The following is a 20,652-nucleotide window of genomic DNA, read 5'->3' on the forward strand; positions in this document are numbered from 1 at the left end:
ATGACATCTATGGTTTCTTGAGTGCATTAGACACCCTTAAACTATAGGTTTTCCTTCAAAACTTTTACACAAGACTCTCCTGACCTTAGAGCATCTCCCAAACTTGATGTGGCTCAAAGGCCTGGCTTGGGCCTTCTTGGGCCTAAGCTTAAAGTCCATGGTTCCCCTGTTTTTCTGGGCAGAAAACGCCCTGACTTGAATTAACTTGTGACACATGATTCTAACTCATATCCTATGAACTATGGTTGTAAAAATTTCTCTGACACTCCCTCTAAATAAGGCCGAACAGGGACTAATGAGGGCATACCCATGACATGGTTAAATCTCCCTATTTCTAAGTTGCAACAAAACTGTCCCCTGCTTGACAGATTTTGTTATTCTACTTGTGCACCTAACCAAACGACATGCAAACCTCCAACCAACACCTAAAACCTCTTATATACTCCCATTACTAACTTCTGGTGGCTTGGGCCTCAAAGTGCACATCAATGACATGGTCAAAAATTACTCTAAACCTCAGGGCACTAAACTGATTTTCTGCAGAAACTATAACTCTCCTTTCTCCAAGGTTTTGACTTGACAAACTCAACCACCAACAACCCAATACCCAAACCAAGACTTAAACATGGTGATCTACTGAACTAACTCCCTTATACTTAAAATAATCTTGGCGGAGATCATCCTTACCTAAGGTGCAATCATGGCAAAACAAAGAAATCACATTTCACAACTCACAAATCATCAAGTTTTTGAAAATAACAAGTTATGATTTTTTTAATAAAATATACCCGAATTATTACCATGCATCAAGGAACACTAATCAATATTAACACCTTATTCCTACTGAAATTAAAGCTTACTAACAAAACCTTTCTAAATGATCAAAATCTTATAACATTCTAAGAGAAATCCACATGCATGCATGTCTTCGAGTTTTACCAACCAAAGCAACATATTTTCTAAATATATTTCACCATGAAATTGACATGCAAGCCTAGCATAAGCTATATCTAGATGATCACTTAGCATGCAAAGAGTTTCATCAAATTTTCACTACAAGATTCATGCCATTATCACATAAACATACAAAGATTGAACAAAGCAACAAGAATTATCTCAAGGACCATTCATTCGGCTCCCTTAAGGTCATGGCCGAATGAAATGGAAGGGAAATGGCCATTCAACATCAAGAGTTTCCTTCTCAATACTTGGCACTTCACCATTCCTTGTAGTCCTCTCAAAAATAACCTTAAATCTATAAGAATCAAGGTTGTACTTTGAGTTTGAACTAAAACCTTCACATGCAACCTTAAAACTTAAACTTTTTACTCAAAACTCCTTGAAATATATGTGATCATGATATGGGAAGTAGTATTTACTTGTATAGAAGGTGAGAGCTTAATGAGGAATGAAGAAAATGGGGGGGGTGATTCTCGGCTAAAACCCAAGAGTGAGAGAGAGGAGGGCCGAGAGTGAGAGAGGGAGGTGGGAGGGAGGAGAAAGTGTGGTGTGAGTGGAGTGAATGATCATGCCATTTGCTTGTTTTATGGTTTTTGATTTGACAAAATGTGAGTGGAAATGAGAATTGACAAGACTAACCTTCCAATTATACTTGGATCATTTTGTATGCAAGGGCAAAGAAGGAATTTGGCTAGTAAAATAAGAGTTAGTGGGGTTGGAATTGTCTCTTTAGCCCTTTAAATTGAATAGAAAAGGATTTGCATGCAAGGGCAACCATGTAATTTGCTAATTATGACAACTAAAATTTATATAGATTTATTTTTATAAAATAAAATGCAAGTTCAAAAATTATAAAATTTATACCATAAAATAACTTGGATTTTTAGAAATTTTATAAAACCACTTTTGAAATTTTGTGAACAAAATAACTTTTAAAAATAAATTTATTCAAGGTTTAATATTTCCTTATAAATCAAAAATAAAAGAAATAAATAAACTTTTGCTTTGAAAAATCATATATCACATAACGCAAATTTAAGACGCAGAAATTCTCATTCACACGAGCATACAATAGTTGAATATATTGGCATTCGGTTTTAAAATTGCACCAAATTTACAAATAGTATTACACGAAAATGCCAGTTGTAACAAGGTAAATGGTCAGAGGTTGAAGCATTACTATGGTGATACGACAAACCGCGAGGTGGTTAGTGTCGTTTTAGTGTCCATTTGATCTCACATTTTGACGTCGAGCTAACGACGTAAAACAAGCGCTTCTTGGGAGGCAATCCAAGTTTATTGTACATTATTAGATAGAGCGAGCAAGGAGAAAGGAGAAAACACAAAAAAATTCAGAAAAACAAAAAATTTCAGGGCCAACTTCAGAAGCTGAGCGCGGCCGCGCTGATCTAGCGCACGGTCGCGCTGGAATTCCAGAAACCAAGCGTGCCCGCGTTGATCTAGCACGCGGCCGCGCTGGGGTCACAATTTTGAAAAAAAAATAAAAGGAATTTTTTGAAGAGAAAATCGGGGACTTCTTTTAAAAATAAATTTCCATCAGATTTTTACTTTTCCACATCCCAAATTTCCCTCTCCAAATCAAACCCATTATTCCCACTATTCCCATAATCAATTCCCACTTCTATTCCATATCTAATTCTTTTCTCACCTCCTATATATACATACACTTATATACAAACTTCTCCACCACTTCTCAAATTTTCAACACAATTCTCTCTCAAACACTTATCTTTTATTCTCTCTTATTTAATCCCAATGGCACCCAAGAGACAAAGAACTCAAGTAAGCAACAACACCACTAATTCTTCGAGTGCAGGTGGTGTGAGGTTGAGGTTTTTAACTCCTGAGGCTGAAGCAGAGTATACGAGTCTTATCTCGAAGCCTATAGCGAAGGAGCGAGGTTTTCTGCCATCAGGGAAAAATGGTAAGTTGTTGAGATGATCTTGAAGATGGGCTGGGTTGCTTTTTGTGAGACACCCACTGCTGTGCCCATGTGTGTTGTTCGAGAGTTTTATGCTAATGCTAAGGCGGAGAAGAATGGTTTCACTATGGTTAGGGGGATGACGGTGGAGTACAGTGTGGATGCGATAAGGAGGGTGATTGAGTAGCCTGCGAGGAAGCCCGGTCAGGTGACCTGGTACGATAAGACTCCGGAGGACTTTGACTTGGATTTGATTGTTGGTACTCTTTGTGTGCCTGAGACTCATTGGAAGTTCAAGAGGGGCACGACTGACTATTCCACGTTCCCTGCTTCGAGTATGAACAGGTTTGATCGTGCATGGAATACGTTTATCTGTGCTAATATCATGCCATCTTCTCATTTGCATGATGTGACTGTGGAGATTGCACGGCTGTTGTAGGGGATTCTTCAGGGTGACTATGTGGACCTTGGGATGGTGATTTACCAGGGTATTCTGAGATTCTTGTGAGGGAGTACTACGGGCTCTATATCATATGCGTCAGTTCTGACGAAGCTGTGTGTGGCAGTTGGTGTTCATTGGCCAGCACATGAGCAGCTTCAGATTCCGAGTGCTCCGATTGACAACACCACTTTGGTGACGATGCAAGAGTGGGATGGAGGAAAGCCTGATTTGAAGGGACTTGGTTATTCTTTTGACAATCTGCCTGGTGGGAGGCCAGCTGCTAGGGCGGCTCGGTCGAGAAAGCAGGAGCTTATGTTGGAGTTGGTTTGAGCACGACGCAGTATAGGCGTCTAGCGAGGAGGATGGATGCGATGCATGACATCCATAGTCGGTTTGCACGTCATCTCACCTAGGCACTAGGGACTGCATTCAGAGCCACAGGTGTTGACATCCAGTGGCCAGTATTTGGTGAGGACTCCGTGTATCCACCTCCAAACACGCCTGATACTCCACCCGTTGAGGGTGAGGATCCTGATTCCGAGTAGGTATGCCTGATTCCTTACTATTACCTTCACAGAGGACAGTGAAAATTTTAAGTTTGGGGTAGTAGTTGAAGGAATATATTTTGTGTGAGTCGCAAATAGTTTGCATATTCATGATAGTTTAATGCATATAGTTGCATATTTTTCCATCCATGTAGGTTTTTTTTATTTTTGTAATTTTTATGATAGTTTGTTCATATAGTTCATGCATTTGCATAATAACATGATCCCTTAGATGAATTTTCCGATTGACTTGTGATATTGATGTTAGTGTAGTGATGTCGTATTTAGTGATGTTAAGTCTTGTCGAATTGATTTGCATGCTAGAGATAATTGTATTTCACTAAGTCTTATAGGTTGCTTGAGTACTAGATCATGGTCATGGTTTGTTTGTCGAACTTTAATCACTTGTTTATATTTAGAATTTAGGATATTCTCTTAATAATAAAATAACATGGATTTTTAAAATTGGAGAAAAGTAGATTTCATTGCTAGTTGTTATGGCTAGGTGTCAAATGGCTAGTAGTCATCTCATTTTATATGAGTAGTCTAGAGTTGAACGAGATGGAGTGAAATGCACTCATTCAGAAATTTGTGAAAAAAAGAAGAAGAAAAAAAAGAAAAAAAAGAAAAAAAATAAGTGTTATGTATAATTGATCACGAGTGGGCTCTTTAGTACTCGAGTTATTAAGTTCTTAGGAGACTTTGTGCTTAGTGATCTAAGGCTTATATGGTCTGGGATCCGCTAACCTAACGCTCGTTACATGGGTACTATTGTATAAGTCTTTTGTGGACCTTACTCATTGCACGGTTAAATAAGCATATTTTGTGTTGTTTATGTGTTGTGAATAAAAGTGTGAATCCATATAAAACTCTAATATAAAAATTGAAATGTTATAAGTTATTTTGAGTCTAGCTTTTATTTTATTTATAACCTTGTAATTGCTTTGATGAGTAGTGAGTCATGATTATTGATCTAGTTGCGATAGTATATCTGTAAGCAGTTGCACACACGCACATCTCTGGTTTGTAAGTTGATTTGTAAGGTTTGATTGATCTTTATGTGAATAACTGCATGTGTTGAGGTGTTGCTTGTTGATTGGTTTAGTTATACTATGGAGATCATTGCATTCATTTAGTTGCATTCATGCATTTTTATTTCTTGTTCTTGAGTCTGTTTATGCTTGAGGACAAGCATCGATTCAAGGAATAAAGGCTCGTGAAGACCAACTCGTTGCAGCAAGAAAAGAAGGCAATTCCAGTTTTTCCAGAAGACCGGTGCGCCAGCGCGCACCCGCGCCAGAGAAACAGAATGTCAGCACGCCCGCGCTGGTGAAGCGCGCGGCCGCGCCAGGGCAGGAATCCAGTTTCCTGTTTCAATTAAAAGACTGTTTTTCTGGGCTTTTGGATTAATTAGGGTGCTATTTAAAGACAATAAAAAGACGCTTTTTATAACGAAGCTTAAGGAGAAGACGACAAGAAGACCTATAGCACAATTCAACGAAGGTGAAGAAGATCTAGTTTATTCTTGTGAATCTTTGTTCTAAGTTGTAATCTTGGATGCTCGTTTCTTGATTTGTTGAACCTAATACTATAAGTTACGTACTTTATTTATTATTTGTTTATAAATACTACGTTTATTATACCATGCTTTCATCGGAACCCACGTTGATGATGAGTCCGATTATGGGCTAATCGTTATCGTGGGGTTCTCACGGATATATTTATGGATTTCTTTAGTTGATTTGTTTCGATGCCTTAGTGTGTGGTGATTGTATGATAACCTAGTTTTGGTTGTGCTTATTCATCTTATGAGCGTCACAAACTTATAAGATAGCGTGTTAATTCTTAATGAAGCGATAGTGAATTTAAGGATTTAGAACTTGCCATGCTAGTATAGGTTCATGTGTTATTGTTATGCATGATTCGTAGGTAATTTTAACCATCTTATTTACCCTATGTAATCACGATAGATAACTTGTGCATTAAACCGTTATGTTGTCAAATTCTATAGACATATAGGGTCTCAATATAATTGGTGCCTATTCATCTTCTATCTCTTTTGTGGATGTCTGGTAGTATGGTATGCATACAACGAAAGTTGGCATTTATCAGTTTTGTGTTATCTGATTAGTGTCATCACCATTACATGCTAAGGTTAAGAACGGAAAGGCTATTGCATGAAGTATTTAATGAAGTTAGAATCTCATGTTTGTGTTATATATTATTCAACTCTCTTAAATCTCTTTAGTTAATATTCTCTAATATAATTCTCAATAGTTAATCGTAGTATAATCAAAACCTAATTTGTTATTCGTCTTAGTATTGAATAAAAGCCATACCATTGTTGCATAAAAGCATAAGTCACAAGTTAACCTAAACCAGTCTCTGTGGGAATGAACTAGAAATAATTCTATATTACTTGCGATCGCGTATACTTTCGTGAAATATTAGCGCGTGTTTAGAGACTAACAGCGGGCTCGTTGTTCATTAGCGTCTTCTTCATACTTTCCTCCACCTTAATATACTTCTCGGCCCTATCTTGGAGCTGCAACATGCTTTCAGGGGGCGTTTAGCTAAGGACATCTTAAAGAACTCGTCTTTAGTCCCTTGCTGCAGTGCTATCATAACTACATTGTCGTCAAAATCCGGGACCTTTAAGGCTTCCTTTGTGAAACGATTCAGATAGTCTCTTATGGACTCCTTCGCTCTTTGCACAATGCCCATGAGGGATGCTGAACTTTTCTCATGCACTCTGCCACTAATAAATTGCTAAAGAAAGCTTGGCTCAGATCCTTTTAAGTTCCAATCGATTTTGGGGGTAGACGGCTGTACCACCTTTGAGCCATACCATACAGGGTTTGAGGAAAGGTCCGACACTTGATAGTATCATTTACGGGCTGTAACAATAGTGCGTTAGAGAAAATCCTGACATGATTAGCCGGTTCTCCAATACCATCATACACTTTGATGGTGGGCATCTTAAATTTTCTTGAGATGTGGGCATTCATTATCTCTTTAGTGAATGGTGGAGTTGGATCATCAGGATCTCCTAAAGGCATCAGATCACTAGTATTAGCTCTTGGGGCTGGAGCCCTCCTTCTTGATGTTGGAACTTCCAAGTCTATAACAAGAGGAGGATCTCTTTGTCTTTCCGTTGGTGGAGGTCTCGATGTCAAGTGTATCTCTAAATCGCGCTTCAGTCTTTGAGTCTTAGCTTCATGTGCCCTAATCATTTCTTGTAAATCTTGGGAAATCGTCCTTTAAGTGTTCCCGGGTTGTTGATAGTTTCCAAACACTGCCTCCTTACCAACATGTTTCCTTCTTGGAGCTACTTCGTCATCCGACGAGTCAGAATCTCTAGCTAATAGGTTCTAAACCACAGACATATAAGGGTGCCCCTATTACTCCTTCAGTTTGATTAGAAGGTCCACCTCCTCCAATCTCGGGATAAATAAGCATCCCATAAGTTGGGTTGGTGGTTCCAGGAGTTACGACCGTCGAGTATTCATAATTAACAGGTCGAGGGTTTGTGCTCGCCTGCAGCTGCTGGAACCGGGGATTTGTCCCTCAGGGCGGATCTTGGATTGGGGGATTCGTCCCTTGAAGCTGGGCTTTAGATGCCCCTACTGAAATCCCTCCTTGAGTGGAGGCATAGGTTGAATGCGGGGGTATCTCCACCACCGATGAAATTTTTTGGGTTGTCCGCCGGTGTGCCTTCAAGAACGTTACTTCTGCTTCTTATATTCACCATGGTTGTTGTTTTCTTCCCACAGACGGCGCCAAATATTATGGATAAAAAATTAGGGTATATTTATTGCTAGTGTTCGTGAGCTTCAAGGTTATATTTGATTGCTCTCGTGTTTCGCGACTCAATCTACCTTCATAAGATACTACGTGCCTTGTTGTGTGCTAAGGATCAAGTCAAAAAATGTAGTTCTGATTTGTGAGGTGAGCCCCTTATATAGGCATATGATGCCCTAAAGTAGACTGGGGTTAAGAGACTTGGTGGACAAGTTTTAGATTTAGAATGGACGTTGGAGTCCTAGAATGCAGGAAATTGATTCCCTTTCCCAAGAGGTTTCTTGGAGTCCATTCTTCAAGGAATTATATTCTTATTTGGACTCCACTTATCAGCTGATTTTTTCCATATTAATTAACTACGAAATTAACTAATATCCAGGATTTTGGGCCTTTTAATTGGGTTAAATTCATAACCCAAACTGGCATAATTAATTCTATAATAATTAAATAATCATAAATTATTTCATTCTCTATCAATAATATTCCACATAATTTCTTGTACACTCAATTATTTTATTTTTTAATTTTGTAATAAATTATGCCACGCCTGTATTTTAGACCTTTTTCAAATAGTTTTTGATAAATGATTAAACTATATAATAAAAAATAAAATCTCACAAAGTTACTAAATATTATTTATATAATTTCAATATATAGTTTTAAATGAGGTTTGTACATGCAAAAATGAAAATAATATATAGACATATTAAAAGAAATAATTAATAAATTACAATATTAATTAATTTTATTATATTTTTATTTGACCTTGCAAAAGAATAGAAAAATACGGGTACACTAGACGATAGAGGCAGGGTGGCCCTAGCTATAGACGGACTAGTCTTGACCTCCAAAATACAAGGGCCCCCAAATATTTTATAGGTCTGTATATATAAGTGTGTTTTTATTGTTTTATAATTATTTTTTATTCATTTTATTTTTTATAATTTTTAATTTAGTTTATAGTACTAAAAAAATTAGTATATAATATTCAATTATTAAACTTATTATTTGACTAATATTCAATTTATTTTAGTATTTAATATTCATACTTTTACTGTTTTAAGTCTTTAATTCATATCATTTTTCTTTCAAATTAAACATCCAATTAATTTTGTAAGTTAATAATTTTTGTTTTATTAAACAAGTACTAATATGGTAAAGTTAAAAACAAAGAGACGGAGGGCCTTATACTCTGATTTGCATGAGACAAGTGAGAAAAACCTAGCGAGCATACTATTAGATTCATTCAATCAAAGCTTATACGACTAAAGGCTGGATTAATAAGCAAATATGTAAATTTTTCTTTGGATTTCTTGTTTATAACAACAGATTGTATTAATATTGGAGTATTTAACTCATTTCATATTCACAAATCTCAGGAAAATAGATCAATGGCTCCGATAAGAAAATACAAGTGTGAAGGTGAGAAGAGAAAGGAGAAAAGGAGAAGAGAAACTCTTCAAAAGGCTCAGGTATGCTCTCTGGACAAGTATTTTCCAAAAAATACAGTAGAGAATGTGGTTGTTGATGAAATGGATATTGGGCATAATATTAATAGTGATGTGAATAATACTACTATAGTTGAAAATCAATTTGTGAATGATGAAAATGAGAATGAGAGGGATAATTTTTCTTTTGATGTTGATGATCCAGGATATTGGAGTAGAATTGAAAATAACAAGATAAAGTTTTTGGTTGAGAGGGGTACGAAAAGAGTCAAAGATATAACTTTTTCTAAGGATATTTCTGATATGAGTTTTTCTTCTAGACATTACAATAGAGATTTGTCAAATGGGGAAAAGTAGGATATAAAGTGGTTAATATATTCAGTTGCTTTAGATAAAGTATTTTGCTTTTGTTGTAAATTATTTGCCCAAAATAATTTGGTGGGTCGGTTAGATGAAGAGGGCATTAATGATTGGCATAATATCTCACAACGTCTTAGAAGTCACAACGTCATACATTTTTAATATATGTATTTTTTTAATTAGGTTTCAACAATTATAAAGTTTTGAAGAAAATTTTGGAATTTTTAATATATGTATTTCTGATATGAGTTTGTCTTCTAGACATTACATTAGAGATTTGTCAAATGGGGAAAAGTAGGATAGAAAGTGGTTAATATATTCAGTTGCTTTAGATAAAGTATTTTGCTTTTGTTGTAAATTATTTGCCCAAAATAATTTGGTGGGTCGGTTAGATGAAGAGGACATTAATGATTGGCATAACATCTCACAACGTCTTAGAAGTCACAACGTCATACATTTTTAAATTATGTATTTTTCTAATTAGGTTTCAACAATTACAAAGTTTTGAAGAAAATTTTGGAATTTTATGAAATTTTGAGAAGTTAAAGTCCATTGAGCCTGAAAAGTTGAGGACCTTTTGTGATAATCTTGCAAACATTACAAATTATGGTGAGAATTCAGATCTTAATGGTGATGATTTGTATGAAGACTTGTGTATGTTGCGCCGAAATTTTCCAGAAGATACAAAGAGTGCTATTGACGTGTTGACATACATCAAAGAGATGGAAAGTAACTACCCAAATGCCTGGATTGTTTATAGGATTCTTCTAACGATAGCGGTTACTATTACTAATGCATAACTAAGTTTTTCAAAGCTGAAGCTGATAAAATCCTACATCCGTTCAACTATATCTTAAGAAAGGTTAAGTGGCTTAGCTATGTTATTAATAGAAAAGGATATGGTTGAAAAACTTCATTTTATAAATTTGATTGATATTTTTGCATCAAAAAATGCAAGACATATTATATTTAAGTAATATAATACGATTAGTTTGCATAATGTTTTCTTTTTCTACTTATTAGTATATTTGTAGCTCTCGATATATATTTTGTACTTGATTTATTAATTTATAAGGGCCCCATAATTTGAGTTCGCTTAGGCCCCCTCAATTCTGAGACCCGGCCCTGGATAGAGGTGATTGGTTTAGTGAAGTTTTTTAGACTGTGTTCGTCCAGAATAATTTGGATCTCATCCAACAAAAAAGAAACTCAGCAGACAATTTTAACGAGCCTATTTATATATAGCTCATTCAGTTCATTTAGTATCATTCATAGATTAACAAATGAACCCTTAAATAAATCATCGTTTCCCCGCAAGTTTAATAAAAACAAAATAAAATTAAATAATTAAGCATAAAAAGTGTTTCGGAACCGAACCAATGTTTGGTTCGCGATGGGTACCCTAAACAATGCCAGTTGACGCTAATCTCTTTTCTTATGAATTAATGGTTTATATCCAATACTGTAATGGATTAAACAACTGCATGTTGTTTCGTCAAAAACAACAACTGCATGTTGATAAGTAATCTTCGTCAACGAAAGTAATAATTTACAAAGTGTTACATACAAGTCCTAGTTTCATATTTCCTCTGCTACATCATATTTTGAAGACTTCATATTTTCTATTAAAAGAACGTACGAATCATTAAAATTTGTTAATGAAACCGCATAAATTTCTTAAAAGATGACCAAATTACGATTATAAGAGTTAAGCAAGTGAATTAGCATTAACATTTGACAATTTGCAAAAGTCAAAGCATCTGTATGTAAACAAGTAGGTTCGAAGCTATGCATTCTTGCTAGATCCAGCTTCTTTATATTTATATATATGTCTATGCATCATAATTCATATTCAGTACTTCTCTGTATAAAGGGGGTGACTACATGCTCTTCATATACTTGAGCAAAAGAACTAACAAGTGTGCATGCAGCAATTTTTACAGCATGATGATGCTAATGAAGTTCTTTCTCCTTGTATCCTTGTTCACTTTCTGTCAAGGTACATACATTATTATAAAAATTAAATGTATTCATTTTTATCCACTTTGAACTAATGATGTTTTCGATTCGTGATTCCGTCCTTGCTTACATATGAACATTTGTAGAATGATACTTATGTACATTCTACTTGACTATGTACAATTTTTTGAAACTCTATGATATCTATGGACTATGGAAGAAGATTCACCAAAACATTTCAACTTATGTACAGCAGAAAGTATCATTACAAATACATATGTGTAATGTTGTTTGTTTATGGTACAGGTAAGAACACCAACACATGGGAAGAAGAATACCCATTCATAAAGAATGCAAGTTCTTTTTCATCAGTTGCTAAAAATAGAGAATATGACTACATAATAGTTGGCGGTGGAACATCAGGGTGCCCTTTGGCTGCAACTCTTTCCCAAAACTTTAATGTTCTGCTTTTAGAAAGAGGTGGAGTTCCTTATGGTAACAAAAACACTTCCCTCAAAAATTTTCACATTAATCTAGCAGATACCTCGCCAGATTCACCAGCACAATTATTCGTCGTGGAAGGAGTTTTTAATGTTAGGCCCAGGATATTGGGTGGTGGCAGTAGCATCAACGGTGGATTCTATTCCAGACCCAGTTTAAGGTATGTTTAAGTACTTTTATTCTTTTTGAACAAGATTTTAGATATAATTTTGTTGAGTTTTCAGAAACATATAGTCAGGACCGGCCCGAGATTTATAAAGGCCCAAGCAATTTTTCTTTTGCCAAACAATAAATCAAAAGTAGTATAAGAAATCAAATATCTACGGTGGATTTATGTCAGCCTAATTAAGCTAGAAAGATATTTTTTTTGTGAACTTTTAGAATACAAATTAACATTATGTGTCCCTAAAATTTATTTTATGCCTATATTTTTAATTTTTTTTGCATTCATTCCATCATGTATATAGAAAAATGCGTCTCCGAAAAGTCAATTTTTGCGGTGCCCCCATTTGTTAGCATAAAGAGTTTGGTCTCGTGACTGGCTCTGCATACAGTTAAGTATTCCTCATTCTTAGCCTAGCAAATACCTCTTTTCTTTCTGACCAGACTGGGGATAATAAATTTATATATAGTTGGATTCATGAAAACATTGTTACAAAAATGGCTAGATTTTTAGTCAGAATTTGGTTACATTATATAAATGTGATTTCTTTTATGTTAATTTAGTTTTAATAGATTACAAATTACAAGGACTAGCAGATTGGCCTTGCTTTGAGCAGCTCACAGAAGCATGATGTCCCTCCTTGAATTTAGCAAGTGAACTCATAGTTGCACGTTTTTTGTATACATTTAGATAACTTAATTTGATTAATAAACCAACAATTAGTTAGTCAACTATATATATTAATCTAGGAGCATCAATGTTAATATACTAAAGTCAACTATATTAGTTTTATTAGTTCAATGTTTAACTTAAAAACTTGATGAAACGTAAAATATGATACATATTGCACTAGTTGTAGTAAAATGTGAATGGTTTTGCAGGAGTCTGATGGAAATAGGATTAGACCCAAAACTGGCATATAAATCATACCCCTGGATTGAGAAACAGATTGTTCAATGGCCAGTACTAAACCCTTGGCAAAGAGCCGTAAAGAATGCCTTGTTACAAGCTGGGATCACCCCAGACAATGGTTACACTTTAGAACACTTGATTGGAACCAAAATTAGTGGCACCCTTTTTGACAAAGATGGCATCCGTCACAGTGCTGCTGAACTACTCAAGTCTGCGAACCCCAAAAATCTTGATGTTTTCATTCATGCACGTGCTCAGAAAATTGTGTTTGATCAATCTTCAGGTAGTGAATCTTGTGTAAGCTAGCTAGTGTGGAAGATACATTTTTAGAACAGCTATCTGTGAAAAGATTGTTAATATTTCTAATTTGTATATGAAATCAGGGAAGCCAAGGGCTGTTGGGGTGATATTCAAGGATGAGAATGGGGAGCAACATGAAGCAGTCCTGTCAAATAATAAAAAGAGTGAAGTTATATTGTCATCTGGTGCAGTTGGGAGCCCTCAACTGCTGCTACTCAGCGGGATTGGACCAAAGTCAGAGTTGGAGCAAATGAACATATCTGTGGTGCTTAACAATCAGTTTGTTGGCAAAGGCATGGCAGACAATACACAGAATAATTTAATTGTTCCCTTTAATAGACCAGTGGAACAATCATTAATTCAGACTGTTGGCATTACACGAGACGGGGTTTACGTTGAGGCTATCAGTGGATTTGGTCAATCCCCTAGTACAATTCATTATACTCATGATAACTCAAGTTCACTTGAAGAGGTAGGCCTTTGAAATATGACCATGTTACTTTAATCTTGTTATATGTGTAAGTTTATAAGAGACCTGACAACATAGAATATTTCAAATTGGTACTTGATTAACAGCAAAATGAGGAGCTTCCACATGAAGCCTTTAATGCCGGTGGTCTACTTTTTAAGGTTTCTGATCCATTATCAACAGGAGAGCTGAGTTTGAACAACACTAATGCTGATGATATTCCTAACATCTCTTTTAACTACTTTAGCAATCCTCAAGATCTACAGACATGTGTCAATGGTTATCACCTACTTGAGAAGCTTGTCAAAACAAAATACCTAACAGAGTTTATGCAGCCTGGCAATGACACCTTCCAAAAGCTGCTCAACTTGACTGTGACCGAAACTATTAATCTTATCCCGAAAACTGCTGATGTTACAAAGTCCTTGGAGCAATACTGCAGACAAACTGTGATCACAATCTGGCACTACCATGGGGGATGCCACAAGGGCAAGGTCATAAACTCTGATTATAAGGTTCTTGGTGCTCATGGCCTCCGTGTTATTGATGGTTCGACATTTGTACAGGCCCCAGGAACTAATCCTCAAGCCACAGTAATGATGCTAGGAAGGTAATTAACTATACATACTACAAATAATTCATTTCCTAAGCACATCAACACACAGAAACACACGCACAAAAGATAATGAATTTCTTACTAATCTTGTTGTTGTATGCACATGTACAGGTACATGGGCATAAAAATCCTGAGAAAGAGGTTAGGTAAAGCAGTTAATGTATAATGGTGACCGACTTTCACGTACAAGAACTCAGGCTATTCTAGTATTGATAATTACTGCAATGTCTTGCTATCACCTGTGTAAGGATAGCCAGGCCTGCAGACAAATAAGAAATATACAGCAAGTCCTTGTTGTATTCACAATATGTATGTCCTGTATATTATATATGATTGTCACCTGTTTCGTTGTAATATTCAACTGTTGCCATTAGATGATTAGTAACATACTGTCTTTGCAAGTTACTTAAAAGCAAAGGGATACTTTCACTATTTACTGTATGCAACAAAATAAAATCAGCAAAATATAGTAATCTTTTAGCTGGACAAGATTATAATTTCAAAATTCATTAGTTGTATTTTGATAGAAATGATGCTAAACAGATAATCAAAACTTAATATATCTATAATACGTTTTGTAGAGTACACAGCCACAGAAATGAATTGCCAAAATAATTCAACATGTGAACCGAACATATTTCATAAATGTTACTTCCTCCGTCCCACTGAGATGCTTACGTTACTATTCGGCACGCATTTCGAGACTTTTATAAGTATAGTTTCATAATGTTTTTTCAAAAAAAATTTGAATAAAAGTTTAAACATAAAACTTTTATTCAAAAAAAAAATTTGAAAAAGTTATTGTGAAACTATACTTTAACGAGCATTGAAAAACGTGCCGAAAAGTAACGTAAACATCTCACCGGGACGGAGGGAGTATTTTCAAACACCTTAAAACCTAGAGATTTGTAATCATATCAGCTACAATCCATCCTGATGCAGCTGCTAGCTAATATGCTTCACTACCATATCTTTCCCATTCCTTTGTTCATGTTATGTGTACTGCATTCGTGTTGTCACAACATCCTCAATTGAATATCTTTAAAAACCGAAACCCTGGAAAATTGTTGTTAGGCACAAGGCCAACAATATTAGTAGTAAATGGTTATCAGCAGAACAGGATGTACACTGTTTGTATTCTATTAGTATTAACATTAACCTTCTATAATGTCATGCATGATACATATATACAGCGTCATGCATCATGCATCATGCATCATGCATCATGCATCATCCATCATCTATGTAGTATAACTTAGTCGTACATACACGTATGGGAAGTGGGAATATTGTATACATGATTGTTATTTAAGAATATGTAAAGAGTACACATGATACATATACAACATTTCTCTATATAACAGTTGTGATTGTATAGTCTCCACACTCAAGCAATAGACTCAGCAAGGAAAAATATCAATAAAGGAGTGCATGCAGCAATTTTAATGATAATGAAGCTCTTTCTTCTTCTATCTCTGTTCACATTCTGTCAAGGTACGTAATTATATAACTTAAGTGTTGTTTGAATCATGAGATTTCAACCAGGTTTGCCGGAATGAGATTTCAGTACAAAAATGTATTAGAATCTTAGTCCGGTTAATTGTTTCTTTCCGCTTCTACACAAATAATGTTGTCAATATATGGTACAGGTAAGAATACGAACACATGGGAAGAGGAATACCCATTTATAAAGAACGCGGGCTCATTTTTATCAGCTGCTAAAAATAAAGAATATGACTACATAATAGTTGGTGGTGGCACGGCAGGATGCCCTTTGGCTGCAACTCTTTCCCAGAACTTCAATGTTCTGCTGTTAGAAAGAGGTGGAGTCCCTTATGGCAACAAAAATACTTCACTCAAAAACTTCCACATAAATCTAGTAGATACTTCACCAAATTCACCAGCACAGTCTTTCGTTGTGGAAGGAGTTTTTAATGTGAGGCCTAGGATCTTGGGTGGAGGCAGTAGCATCAATGCTGGATTCTATTCCAGGCCCAGTTTAAGGTATGCAAAAATACTTTAAATTCAGTTGTCTTTAGCTTACCCGATAGGTTTATTTCGTGACTCCGGACAATAATGATTAGATATCTGTGTAAGAGTCTAGGTACCGTTTGTATCATGACATTTCAACCTGATCAATGAGAATGAGATTTTAATACACATTCCCTTAAAACAAGTTGAAATTCCATAATCTGGACGAACACTTAATATATATTATGACTTCATTAGTCAATTCAGTTTTAATAGTTTGCAAGTACATTACCATCTGGAGTACAGATCTGGATAATTTGGCTTTGTGTAAGTGAAATTATAGTTATATAAAGTCAACGATATATCAGTTAGTCTGCCAGCCATATTATTATCTAGGAGTACTGGAGACTGGAGTATACATGTAAATGTAACATGTTAATACACTAAAGTCAACTATATTAGTTTTATCAGTTCAATGTTTAACTTAAAAACTTGGCAAAAGAATCTTTCAGCACCGGAATAAAAAAAAAAACTATTTTACCATTCTGATTGTATTTTATAAATTATAATAGTTGTAGTAAAATGTGAATGGTTTTGCAGGAGTCTGATGGAACTAGGATTAGACTCGAAACTGGCTTATAAATCATACCCCTGGATTGAGCAACAGATTGTTCACCGGCCAGTACTAAACCCATGGCAAAGAGCCGTCAAGAATGCTTTATTACAAGCTGGGATCACCCCAGACAATGGTTACACTTTTGAACACTTGTACGGAACCAAAATTAGCGGCACCATTTTTGACAAAGATGGCATCCGTCACGGTGCTGCTGAACTACTTAAGTCTGCAAATCCCAAAAATCTTGATGTTTTAATTCATGCAACTGCTCAGAAAATTGTGTTTGACCACTCTTCAGGTAATAAATATTGCTTAGAGCTAGTGTGAACAGTAACCGTACCAGAATTTCAATACATTCAACGCTGAAAGAAATTATTGCTAATTTTTGGATGTTAGCGGGGCTTAAATATTTTTTTTTCCTAGTAACTTTTAACTAAAAATTTGAGCTTCAAGCTGAAGTCTCTATTAAATTTTGAGTTGAGCCGGGGCTACATCCCTTTGTTTATGCCTGAAAAAGCATTATTCAGAAATTTTGTTGATGAAAAGATTGCTTAAGATTTCATGTTTGTATATGAATACAGGGAAACCAAGGGCTGTTGGGGTGATTTTTAAGGATGAAAATGGGGAGCAACATGAAGCAACACTGTCAAATAATAAAAAGAGTGAAGTTATATTGTCATCTGGTGCAGTTGGGAGCCCTCAACTGCTGCTACTCAGCGGGATTGGACCAAAGTCAGAGTTGGAGCAAATGAACATATCTGTGGTGCTTAACAATCAGTTTGTTGGCAAAGGCATGGCAGACAATCCACAGAATAATTTAATTGTTCCCTTTAATAAACCAGTGGAGCAATCATTAGTTCAGACTGTTGGGATTACACGCGAGGGTGTTTACATTGAGGCTAGCAGTGGATTTGGTCAATCGCCTAGCTCAATTCATTACTCCCATGATAATTCAACATCAGTTGAGGAGGTTTGTTCTTTAACATATGAAAACGTTGTTATATCTGTATATTGAGAGAGATGTAATAGACTGATACCATTGAGAATTTCCTGTTGGCTCTTATTTAACAGCAAAATGAGGAGCTTCCACATGAAGCCTACAATGCTGGTGGTATAGTTTTTAAGGTTTTTAATCCATTGTCAACAGGAGAGCTGAGTTTGAACAACACTAATGCTGATGATATTCCCAATATCTCTTTTAACTACTTTAGCAATCCTCAAGATTTACAGCAATGTGTCAATGGTTATCACATTGTTGAGAAGCTTGTCAATACAAAATACATAGCAGAGTTCATGCAGCCTGGCAATGATACCTTCCCAAAGCTGCTCAACTTGACAGCAAGCGAAACTTTTAATCTTATCCAGAAAACTGCGGATGTTACAACGTCTTTGGAGAAATACTGCAGACAAACTCTGCTCACATTCTGGCACTACCATGGTGGATGCCACAAAGGCAAGGTTATAAAGCCTAGTTATGAGGTTATTGGAGCCCGTGGCCTTCGTGTTATTGATGGTTCAACGTTTGTGCAGTCCCCTGGAACTAATCCTCAAGCCACTCTTATGATGTTAGGAAGGTAATCAACTATACCTAGTACGACCGTTCATTTTGCGTCTACAAACACACAAAAGCGCACACACTATAAATGATACATTTTGAATTGATTTTCCTCTTGTATGCACAATTATAGGTACATGGGCACAAAAATCCTGAGAAAGAGGCTTGGGAAAGCAGCTGGTGTATAATGGTGACTGACATTCTCGTACAAGAATCAGGCTGTTCTAAAATTGATATATTTATTGCAAATAACAAGGCCTGCAGCTAAATAAGCAAAATACTACACCAAAGTACTTGTTGTATTCATATTATGTTATATGTATAATCACTTTTAATGTTATATACAATTGTCGCCTGCTTCGTTGCCTAAATATCTAATCTTGTTCCCATATCCCTCAGTTATTAATATACTTGTTGTATTCATATTATGTTATATGTATAATCACTTTTAATGTTATATACAATTGTCGCCTGCTTCGTTGCCTAAATATCTAATCTTATTCCCATATCCCTCAGTTATTAATAAGGCTCCACTAAAGTTTAAAAATGCATTTATGCATCGTATAAGCTTAACTATGAGTACATTAACTATGTATAGATTGCCTCAAAATAAACTCAGCAAAATATACAGTTAAATTCAATTTTATATTTAATGAAATTGATGCTAAACAGTTGATCTAAGCTTGACTTCCATTATCACATTGCTCTTCTGGAGTACTCTGGAGTACTCAGGAATAGGGCTGTTCACGAACCGAGTCGAACCGAGTTTTGATATAAACGAGCCGAGCTCTCTTTTTTTTCTGACGAACCGAGCCGAGCCGAGCTTTCTTATCGAACAAAAAGCGTGTTCGAGCTCGAGCTCGTTAACTAACGAGCCGAACACGAGCTCGTTCGCGAACAAATTCGAACCGGGCCGAGTTCGAGCTTTTAACGAACAACTCGTTAACAAATAATAATTATCAACTTTATTGGCCCAGCCCAAATTCAAGCCCAGTCCATTATCCAAGAATATTAACCTAGAAATCACCTACTTCCTTTTCTTATCTCTCACCGCCTCTCATATTTGCTGTCGCTGCTTCTTCTTCCTAACCAAATACTTGGATTCAATTAAACACAAACAAAAACACATACAATTAGACACATCTCCGGCATAAATAGTTTGAACACACATACTTAAACACCAATTACACACAATTGTGTCAATCATGTGCGGTGTTACATGAAGAACGGGAAGTAATCTGGAGTGTTATTCATGTTTGTATCAATTGATTTGAAGCAATACAATTTAGTTGCGATATGGGGGAATGGCTCAGTACCTGTATGACTGCATCCTCGTTTCTCTCCATCGTTGTGTGACACAGCCTGTGTCTCTTCACCTTTCCATCTTTCCGTATATATGTATAACTTGGGTTATGTATTGTTAAAATATTTTGAAAATATTACATTTATTTCGAGCTTTAACGAGCCGAGTTCGAGTCGAACGAGTTCGAGTCGAGTTCGAGCCGAACATACAAAAAGCTCGGCTCGAACTCGTTTTCTTAACAAACACAATTTTGTGTTCGAGCTCGAGCTCGTTTTCTTAACGAACCGAGTCGAACCGAGCTGTTACCGAGCCGAGCTCGACCTTGTTCGTGCACAGCTCGGTTCGTGAACAACCCTACTCAGGAATAAATTGCAAAAATAAAATAATATGTCATTCACAAACTCAGAAATTATACATCAAAAATAAAATTTGGGGTTGGTGTTATAGAACCTAAGGGGTGTTGTCAGTTACTACCTCCTTCCCGGTAGTTTCTTATCATTTAAGACTTTTATCTAGTATAGTTCCATAATTTATTTTTGAGATTTTCTTTTTTTGAATAAAAAATTGAACATTTAATTTTTATTCAAACGAAAAAAAAATTAAAATAATTTATATAATTATAATAGATAAGAGCCTTAAAATACGTGTTGATCACTCTATTTCAAATGTTAAAAATTCATTGGGACGGAGGGAGTATTTAACTAAAGACACGTACTCTTGTTTGAGTTGCATGCTAATTCAATTTAACAAAGGGATCTTAAGACCGCCTAAAATGGAATCACACTATTC

At 35.8% G+C, this 20,652-nt stretch overlaps 1 protein-coding gene and 1 pseudogene across 1 annotated transcript; both read left to right on the top strand.

Annotated features, from left to right (window-relative positions):
* Positions 1 to 9,081: 9,081 nt before the first annotated feature.
* LOC141660366 (protein HOTHEAD-like) lies at positions 9,082 to 14,761 on the top strand (annotated as a pseudogene).
* A 1,056-nt stretch (positions 14,762 to 15,817) lies between these two features.
* LOC141661599 (protein HOTHEAD-like) lies at positions 15,818 to 18,960 on the top strand. The gene is made up of 6 exons (XM_074468606.1): positions 15,818 to 15,912; positions 16,068 to 16,422; positions 16,990 to 17,303; positions 17,587 to 17,975; positions 18,077 to 18,579; positions 18,694 to 18,960. The coding sequence occupies exons 1-6, from the start codon at positions 15,864 to 15,866 to the stop codon at positions 18,746 to 18,748; spliced, it is 1,665 nt and encodes a 554-aa protein (XP_074324707.1). The 5' UTR covers positions 15,818 to 15,863; the 3' UTR covers positions 18,749 to 18,960.
* Positions 18,961 to 20,652: the final 1,692 nt, after the last annotated feature.

The sequence above is a fragment of the Apium graveolens genome, chromosome 5, assembly GCF_009905375.1.
Source record: "Apium graveolens cultivar Ventura chromosome 5, ASM990537v1, whole genome shotgun sequence".
Taxonomy (NCBI): Eukaryota; Viridiplantae; Streptophyta; class Magnoliopsida; order Apiales; family Apiaceae; genus Apium; species Apium graveolens.